Here is a 10,589-nt window from a genome sequence, read left to right on the forward strand (position 1 = left end):
AAGGTTGCAGGATGTTGGGAAATCTTTTACTCTGAGTTCTGCTATTTAGTGTCTTGATAAGGAACTGATTCTTGGTGTGGGGGGCTATTGAACTAACTGTGTTGTTGTTCCATTACTTTGCCATGTGCTGTAAAATGAGTGACAAGATTAACTTAAGAGCTTTTACCTCACAGGTTTGTTTTTATTAACTACAGAGTGTTTGTTTTCCTGCACTCCGTAGTCAAAAATAAGTCTAGCACTGAACAAGTCAGTCTAAGTGTGAAAACGGTCATGTCTTATGTTCCTCACTGTATTTTTATCAGTAGATGTGTATGCAGAGGAGAAAGTTTTCTAAAATATATATGGAGAAAAAATGTTTTGTGTGTCACTTTTTAAAGGTTACAGTCTTCTTCATCCCTTGATGATTCAAGTCCAACAGATTTAATAAAAGATACTCACACTATAAATTGCAGGAATGTAAGTACAATCGTAAGTGATAATATTCATGAAATAAATGAACAATAAAACTTGCTTCTTGTTGTTTATTTCTTTTGAGAGAAGAAGCCATCCTGTAAAAAACTCTTTCAGCCAGTCTATGGTTTTTAAGAGGCCATGTAGACTAGCGGTGACGAGTGACGTCACTGGAAGGATGCTATCTGGGTCCAGGTTGGGACTCTGACACTTACTGCTGGATAACCTCAGGCTTGGTATTTAAACTCTGTGCCTCAGTTTCCTCATCTGTAAAACAAGGGTAGTAATAGCACCAATCTCTTGGAGTGGTGTGTAAATTAAGTGATTTAATACAAAAAAAACCCCCAAAACTTAACAGTGCCTGGTACACAGTATGTGCTCAATAAATGGTGGTTATTATTGTTATTTTAATAGGCTGCAATTCAGTGGATCAAATGTATTCCTTATGGTCTGGAAAAAACTTAAATAATATAAGCTACATGTGTTACATACTATTTAGTTCAATTGAACAAATACTAGCTATTTGAAATGCATCCTTGCATATACAAAAATAACTAAGCATAGTGCTAAGTGTCTGGAAGACTCACATACAATGTAATTCTAATATATCCCAGACAACAAAAAGTTCTAAAGTAGGTGTATGAACTAGGTGGTACGAAAATACAGGAGAAGAGAGAAGTTAAGTCTGACTAGGGACGAAAGGGAACCTGAAGATGTATTTTCACAAATATTGTAAACCTTTTGGTCAGTATTTTAAAATTTCATTCATACACTTAGCAAATGTTTATTGGGTACCCATTTTGTGTCAGACAATACGCTAGGAACAGGGATTTAGGTCATTGTAATACAAAAATCTCCAAGTAATATACGTTACATAGGCATTCTATAGATAAAGTTCATCAACCTAATAAGCCAGTAGGTAGATGATTTTTCATTTTGATGAGCCACATTGGATATTAGACTGTTTGGCCTGTGGCTATATAATAATGTGTTAACTTTTTGGTAAAAGCCTCTGGTTTAATCCATTCCCACTCCAAACCAGTATTTCCCACTGCAGTTTCCTATGCGATCGAGTTTTACCATCATTATGTAAAAACTGAAATAGCCTTTACTTCTTAATCCAAAACTTTACCTTATACTATGTGGCTCCAATTATGGTTATGAAGAATGTGGGCTTTGAAGTCAGGTAGACTTGAATTAGAATCCTGCTCCAACATTTTGGGCAAGATATTAGCCTCTTTAGGCCTCAGATTCCTGACCTCCCAATGTTTTAAACATGAAATGAGATGATGCATGCGAAGTGCTTAGCACATGGTACTCAGTAAATGCCAGCTGCCATATCGATGATGGCGGTGGTGGCACTGCCTGCAGGCCCACGTCTGATAACAGCTAAGAGGTCTTTATTTCATTCAAGTCACTATGTATTATTCTGTCTTTCCAGATGTCAAATAAGGAGTTGATCACACTAAGTCCTTCTGAAACAGGGGAGCTAGAGGCTAAAAGGCAAAACCAGAGCGCTGTGGCTCCCGGCAGTCACCAACCCCTCCTCGGTAAGTTTGCTTCGGCAACTGCCTGCCATTTTGGTTTTCCAAAAACTCTCTTAATCACTATATTTTCAGGCATAGGAGATTTTTAGAGAAGCAAACAGTTTTAAAAGTACGATTTTTCCATTCAAAACCCTAAATGTAATAATCATACTCTCAATTTTAAGATGTATGTCACTTAATGGACCCATCATTGAAAATTCAATTATCAACTGAATCAGTTATGGGTATTGTTAATACATACAATTTAAATAGAGCTAAAGTACTTATATCTAGACAAAAATGTGCATTCTCAAGAACAGGAGTTTTTAAAGGATACCAATCATAAAAAGTTTAAGATGTAATTATTCATTTCAACCGTTTATGCAAGTCCATATCAAGTAAATTGAAATGACACATTTTATACCCCCTTAACTGACACTGATGTAGTGAAAATGTATATTGAAGAGAATCAAAGGACTTGAAGGAAGCTGGATATCTGCTTCACACAGAGCCGCGTATTAGTCATCTCAGATTCTGTTGTACTTTGAAAGATATCCAGAAACCTTTGGTTAATCTGTAGCTATGTTTTAACCCTTGATTTCTAGAACCTCTTCCTTATCTCCAGCTTCAATCTCATTTCCATAGCTCCTCCTTATTTCCTTTTTCAATAACAAATCTGGACACTCCCCCTTTTGTAGGAGTATTTCTAATTTTTGGAAGATGATGCTTTCGTCTCAGCCTCCTCATTTTCAGGTTAAACAAGCACAGTATTTTCTCAAGGCAGATTAGATTTAGATTTCTCCTTCCAGGCTCCATATACCTACGCGTAAACCCCAACCCCTAGCTTCCAACTTTCTGCAGTCTGTACCTTTTAGCACTGTTATTTTCTGTTAGAAAATTCATAGACTAGCTCATTTATGTGCATCAGATGAGTTAAGTGCAATTTATCTGACAGTAGATTGTTATAAAAGTAGGTGACCTATTTAAAAATACATCAGGCTTTTGCAATTTAAGACATGCTTTGCCTTCAAAAATACATTATATGGTATTCCAGCCTTGCTTTTTGATGATGCTCATTTTTTAGCCTCCAGATGTACTTACACAGGCCTGTGTTGTCATTCAATAGGTGAAGGTGCCCAGCTGGATTTTGATGCCCTGTGTGACCATGACGACACAGCCATGGCAGCTTTCATGAATTACTTAGAAGCAGAGGGGGGCCTGGGAGACCCCGGGGACTTCAGTGACATCCACTGGACACTCTAGCATTTGATTTTTAACTCCAAAAATGAGAAACATTTTAAAGCATTTCATTTACAAAAAACTGTATATTCTTCTGTACTGTATTGATACTGTTTTTATCATTCCTATTAATGGTCTGCCAATTTTTATACATTTGCAGCTTACTTTCACAGGGCTATGGGGAAATGTGATTTTTCCTTCAAATAGAACTGCTCAGAGTTTCCTGCAGACACATTTACTCAGTGAAATGGCTTAAAACCCACTAGTCGTTATATTTTTGATAAAATATTTCTAACCATGAATATCACATACATCTTGTCTTGGTTTTGTTTTTATTTTTTGATGCAGTTTGAGTTTGTGTAATGAATATATTGACATTTTCCTTGTGTCTAAGATCCATTTATAATTGATTTCTAATAGTAGATTTGTGTAATTTGGAACATTTCCATTCCTGGTATATTTCCCTAATTGAGGATAGGGTTTATAGATTTGAACATTTAAAGGGACAGTGCAATTTATGGTCATAATCACAACCAATACTGTATTTAGTCTTTGAAGTCTCGCACAGTCCAAAGCCGGGATATTAATGCTCAGTCAAGCACCTTGAGATGGATTTTAAGTTAATTGATTTTTTTATTTAAAATCACAAAAGCTGAGAGTCTCATCTTTGCTTACAGAAAAGGAAAGATTTTGGACCCCAGATCTTAGTGATTTACCTTTGAATAAAAGATTTACCTCTAATGAAGCCACTCAAGATTTTCATTACAGATACGACAGGTTTGATGCTAAAAAGGTGCTTAGTGATGGATTAGTCTTGGAGGAAGGAACACACCCAGGCAGATTAAATGGCTTGTGTAAAATCACAATTAAATTTGTATATTGTTTGATGTGTATAAACCATTTTTTTAATACACATTTGAGAAAGCAATGGTGTCACTGGCTAAGGGATTAATTAAATGACCCAGGAACTAGTCATGGCATTCTATATTATTAGGTAATTATAGTTACTGTTTCCTGTACCAAAGGCAATTATATAAATGGTAAATACATTAAAACCACGAGGCAATGAGAAAGAATTTAAAAACCAATTTTCTAGCTGTAATTAAAAATTTGGAGAGCATTTCTTTAATCAGTAATTAATACAGGCATGGCTCAAATTGAGTCTAAGAATTAAGAATATTTCAGATACTGTATGTATATCTACCTTTTCGAAGATCATACTTCCATAATACCTTCTGTTTTAATAGCTCTTCCTACTGAGTGTGTTCCCGTATGTTCTCTTTTGTGCCCCACAAATTAAAGTAAGATAGGTTAGGAAACTAACGGGGAAACCCTGACACTCAGATGTGTGGTTCAAATCCAGTTTTCTTTCTTGATATGGTACTATAACTTTCCAGCAGATTCCCTCAGAGCCCCCACCAAAACATATTTCTTTAGGTTGTAGGTGACAGATTAGAACTGCCATCAAACACATTCATGGCACATACCAACAGGCAACAACCAAAAGCCTCTGTCCCCTTCAAACGTGACATTTGCAGTAGCAGTGCGGACAAGGATGTATTGGCCTATTGTCTTTAGCTGATACAGTATTCCAGCAATGTCAGAGAGTCAGCACCACTCCTGGTTCTGACACTTGAGGACCTGAGAGACATCCAGGTTTAGAATAAACCAAAGAAAGCCTACAAGGTGGAGGAGATTGGTCTGCAGCAGCCTAAGCATGATAGTTAAGTCTGAAGAAGCATGAACGATCACGTCTGTTCTAAGGCAGGCACAGAGGCCTGCTGACAAATATAATATTTTAGGGGTCTGAACCATTGCAGGTTGGCCTTGACCTCCAGAGTTGACCTAAGCCAGTGGTAGCAGATGGCTACCATTGTGACTAGATGGCTTCAAAAGCAGATGGGGCAAACCCTCCTGATGCAAGGATCTGAGGGGCAGAGTTTCTAGGGGAGGTCCCTGTGGCCTTGCATGCTAGCAGTTCTCTCATTGCAAGAGGGGGGCTTATTCCATAGACCTGAAGGCGGGTAGCCAACTGAATGCCTTGATCCCTCTATAACCCACTTTAATCTTTGTCTGTAGACCTTCTTGCCCTGGAAACAGAATCCAATCCATGCATCGTATGATACTGTAGCTCTCCCAAATTTGGTGTTTTCTTCAAAATGCATTCTATTTACATTTGACTGCTACTAGGAGTGACTTATGGCTTTTTATGGCTTACACTATATTTTTCCTCCTACCAATTAATTTCTTGCATTCTGGTTAAAAATATCTAAAAGTTTAATGACATTATCATAAAAATAGGACTCTAGTTTTTTTGTTTTTGTTTTTTTAAACCCTAAGAATTATACTTGGTCCTCCAAAAATGCGGGTTCTGCATCCGCGGATCAACCACCTGCAGATCGTGGACTATGTTTACCATCCGCAGTTGGTTGAATCTGCGGATGCGGAACCCGTGGATAAGAAGAGCCGACTAAGGGACTTGAGCATCCTCAGATTTTGGTATTCGCGGGGGTTCCTGGAACCAAATCCCCCGCGGATACCGAGGGACGACCGCACCTACAATAATGTAGCGGAGTGGAAGGACTGCCTACGATCAGAAGAACCCACTCTGCCTAAGTTTATCTGTGTGACCTCAAGGAAGCCATTTAAAGTCTCTGCACCTCAGTTTCCATATTTGTAAAAAGAGGTTTGATCTCTCAGTTTATTTCTAGTTCTGATTCTGTTATTCTAATCCACAGGACTTGAGCGTTAAGAGTCAGAACCTATAACTGCTGTCCAGTGTGATAGCCATTGGCCACATGTGGCTATTGAGCACTTGTAATGTGGCTAATATGTATTGGGATGCACTGTAAATGTAAAATACCAGATTTCGAAGACTTAGTATGAAAAAAATAGAAAATACCACACTAACAATTTTATATTGACTACAATTTCAAATAATATTTTCGATATACTGAATTAAATTAAACAATTTTTTTTTTACTTTTCTAATTTGGCTACTAGAAAATTTTAAATTACACTTGTGGCACACATTATATTTCCATCCAATAGCACTGCTCTAGAACATTTTATTAAGTGGATATTACTTAAGTAGACCAAAAGTTATACCATAAGTATATGTACCTCTAAATGTTATGGTTTAAAGAATAATTATTTATTGATCCGTGATTCATTACAATCAAATAACTGTGAGCCTCTATCCATGTATCAAATTTAAAACATTTGAAATTAGTAAACTTGAAAATGTTAGATATTTTATTACATGATGGTAATCTGAAATCAAATAAGACGAGGGATATGTTGACACTATGGTAGTCACTAAGTTTGGAAATCCATTGAGAAACAGAATCAGGGAGATACAGAATAGACTTTTGGTAAATAAATGGAATTAGACAAGTATTTAATTACAATGTCACAATGGGAAAAGGCTGTATTCGTTGGTCGTCATAATCTTTGAGGAGTCTCTGTTGAGTCTACGGCACAGGTATATGAAATAGCCACGATCTAGTTATCAGACCGTGTACAGTGGCGTCTGCTTTCAGCTCCTGCTCTAAAGAGGTACCTACCACTCAGGGAGGGCATTGCTGGGCTCTGGAATTGGAGACTCCTGTTTGCCAAGCACAGTATGATGGGCACAGCAGGGCTGACAGACAGGATGGTCAGAAGCCATAAGAAAACCTGCTAGGCGGCCACTAGGTGTCACTTTCCCATTTCTGTAGTGCTTTGTTTTCATTAGATTATTGTTCCCAAGTTCCACAGGGCCTAGGAAAGGCATTTGTGACTTTTGTGCCTAGAATAAGTCTGCCTTTCTGGTGTGAGTTGTTTTATGAGAAATGCTTTTCAAGAGAAGTCTGGGAAGATCCTTCCAATGTAATATAAGAATTTTGGTTTAGGGGCTTTCCAGTAAAAGCTGACTTTAGAAAGAAAACCCATCCAACCTGGAATATGCTTTCTGAACTCATTTGAGAGCGTATGGTGTGTGTATCGCTGCTCATATATTCCTGAATTTAGGTTTGTATTTTATACAATTTTTAGCTCTTTTCCAGTTCACTTGCTCTTGTCTATATATTGGTCTTTTAAAAATTTTCTGGTAAACAATGAAAAGAGTGAAATTAAACTATATTTTATAATACTTACTAGTTTGGAGTTTTTTAAATTTAATACATTAAACTTCCTCCAAAAAAGTCTGTTCTTAACTACTTTCTAAAGTGAAAACATAGACTAGGCAGAGGGTCCAGTGTTCTCAAACCACAGGGCAGAGAGGTACATTGAGCTGCAGTACGTTACTCATTTTTGGGTGTGTTCATCAGGGTATGCTAACCGCTGTAACAACTCTAAAATAACAACTCTAAAGTAACAGTGGCTTCACCCAATAAAGCTTTCTTTCTGCTCACATCGCATCCCGTGTCGTTAGCACTGTCTTTCTCTCTGACTCGATCTCCTCCTCCCTCTCCGTGTTGCCCTCTTTCCATCTCTCAGCTTTGCTTTCCTCTAAGCTCGCTTTATCCTCTGGTGGACCCTTTTCCCCATAATGAATGAATGGAGCTCAGAAGCTCCAAGCACGTATTGTTCTTATACTTGGCAATCTCAATGGAAAGAGAGCTTCTCTATTTCCTAGTAATTCACATAAAAATGTCCATTGATTGGGCCTCTGGATCAACTTGGTTCATATGGATGTTCCAGTGGTCAACAGGCTGGCATATAGAGATTGGCCAGGCTTCGGTCACCTGCCCAAACCTAGATGTAAAAGCATCCTTGAAAGGCAAATGTCAAAAATAGCTAACTGCCTGACAGCATGGGGCCAGAAGAAAGAATGGGTACGTATGCTGAAGGGACAATGGAAAACTTTTAATTCATGATGGTTGATGATTTCCTAGGATTGTGGGTTTAGGCACGTGAGCCTCGAGTCTTTGTTTTTGGTCGGTTTCTTTGGAGGAGTGGCAAGGAATAGCAAGTTATGTCACACGTTTTTAAGCTTGGCTACCTGTTTTGTTTAGTACCCAGCCAGTAGTCACTTTGGAGGACTCTGTCCATTGCTTAAGGTAAGTGTGTGTTGAAAGTCAATAAAGGGTCGTCTGAAATCCTTGCCCAGCTATATGTTTCTGGCATTGGATTTACATTCTCTTAGGCAGTCCTAGTTCTGGGCTGACCATTAGGCAGTATTTCTCATATTTACCCCTATCCAGGAGGAAATATGTTGCATTTAACTTGGGGTCAATACATCAAAATAATTTTTGTGATAAAATATGATTTTTTATGTGTGAGGAAGATCAGCCCTGAGCTAAGCTCCTCTTTTTTCTGAGGAGGACTGGCCCTGAACTAACAACTGTACCCATCTTCCTCTATTTTATATGTGGGTTGTCTGCCACAGCATGACTTGATAAGTGGTGCATAGGTCCGCGCCCAGGATCTGAACCTGCAAACCCCGGGCTGCTGAAGTGGAGTGCACGAACTTACCTACTATACTACCGGGCCAACCCCAATAAAATATAATTTTTAAAAGACAACACTAAAATGAGAAGCTAGATTATGTAAACTTATAACTTAATAAAACTCTTGAATATCTCATTTAATACTTGGTTGAGCGAGCAATAACCCAAAAGGCTTCCCATTTACCATAATTGACATCTGGTCCAATAGCACATAATTACCTGGTTGTTCGATTATTTCAGAGCTCATGGTATTCTGTTTTAAAAAGATCAGGAAAAACAGTTATAGTACCTGAAATATTCATTCTTCATGGAGAAAAATGGATACATATCAAATATGTAAAGTAATCAAATGGATATTATTCACAGGAGAAAGAACACTTCTATTTCTGTGAATAACGTTAGTGGCATATTTTGTTTTTAGTTATTTTTTTCTGATTATAAAAGAACTTTATATTCATTGTTGAAAATTCAGGAATACAGAAGAGTGCTAAGAAGAAAATAAAAATTACTTGTAATTTCACCACCTAGTGAAAAACCACAATTAACACTTGGGTATTTCTTTCTCTTTTTTTCTAGACCTTTATATTCTAATGATTTTTTTTTAATTTGAATCCTGTTTATATAATTTTATTATTCACATATTTTTTGTATGGCAGTTATACATGTATATTGGTTAAAAGTCAGATAGTATTGAAAGGCATAAAATTACAAAAAAAAGAAGTCCAACTTATTGCTAATTCTTGTTCTCCAGAGCAACCACTTACAAGTTTTTTAGGTGATTATGATGTTTATACTTTTATTTCTAAATATGCTTCTGTTGCCACTTCTTGATTTGCCCAGAATGATTACAGAACAGGGAGCCAATAATTTAAATATTGCCCTATTGTGGAGCATTTAGGATATTTGGAAATTTTTACTATTACGGGTAATATGTCACTTATCCTTCTAAAAAAACATGTTTACTATTTTGTTTAGGATGAATTTCTTGAAGTGTAATTACAGATCAAAATTACCCAATTGCCATTTAGAAAATTTGTGTAGTGTTCTTTCCAGAGTTAATTTTTGTGTGGTTTAGTATGTCAATTTTTTTTCTTAATTTTGTTTGCTTTTATGCTAAGAAAAATCTCTCCATCCCAAGATCAAATAAATACACCCCTATATTTCCTTCTAGGTGGCATGTGTTTTCAGAGTTTTACACTAAAGTCTTTGATCTACCTGAAGTTTATTTTAGTCTATAATGTTATCAAAGTCTACTTTTCCTTTCCAAAATATTAGCCACTTGCCCCACAACCATTCAGTAACTTGTCCTTCCTTTTCCCACTGATTTGAAATGTTACCTTTATCATCTGTTAAATTCTTATATATCCTGGGACTTGTAGGTAAGGAGGTAGGTGGTGGTGGGCAGGGAGGGACTTCAGATCTATGAATTAATCTGTCTATTCTTTTACCAGTACCAAACTGTTTAAATTAATTAAATACAATAGAGTTTGATACCAATCTTTCCATCATGTGATAGTGTATCACCTTCTCTTCTGAAGGGTTCAGAGCATGTCACCCCAAAATATGTCTCTTTGGCATATGGACTATTTTGAGCTGAAGACACTGAGAAACAGCAGATACAGGAAGGGCTCTGTGACTCTCCTTTTTCTCCTTAAAAGCAGGATGCAAAATTTCCCCTGAGAAAGGTGCCCTCCTTGCACCAGGAAGAGAAGAACATTCTTATCACCAGACTGGGAGTCAACGCCAAAACGGACCTGTACAAACAGATCTACTGAAATAACCCTGATCTTCCATTAGTTTCCCCGTATATTTTCTAGTCGTTGTCCCACAATTTACTGCCTGTAGCACAAGTCTCTGTCTTGTCACATTTCCACAACGCGGAATTTCTGCATCATTCTTTATGTAAAAAGGTATATAAGGTTTTGGGCCTAATGGCTTCTTC

The 10,589-nt window shown here is 37.2% G+C and overlaps 1 protein-coding gene across 5 annotated transcripts in view; it reads left to right on the top strand.

Annotated features, from left to right (window-relative positions):
* Positions 1–3,956, top strand: part of BMAL2 (basic helix-loop-helix ARNT like 2) — a 71,851-nt gene extending 67,895 nt beyond the window's left edge. For all 5 annotated transcript variants that reach the window (XM_070620872.1, XM_070620868.1, XM_070620870.1 and 2 more), the window contains 3 exons: positions 378–456; positions 1,892–2,000; positions 3,103–3,956. In XM_070620872.1, the coding sequence (XP_070476973.1) occupies positions 378–456; positions 1,892–2,000; positions 3,103–3,239 (325 nt within the window). In that variant the 3' untranslated portion in view covers positions 3,240–3,956. The remainder of the gene's footprint in view (positions 1–377; positions 457–1,891; positions 2,001–3,102) is intronic.
* Positions 3,957–10,589: the final 6,633 nt, after the last annotated feature.

This window comes from Equus przewalskii, chromosome 5, assembly GCF_037783145.1.
Source record: "Equus przewalskii isolate Varuska chromosome 5, EquPr2, whole genome shotgun sequence".
NCBI lineage: Eukaryota > Metazoa > Chordata > Mammalia > Perissodactyla > Equidae > Equus > Equus przewalskii.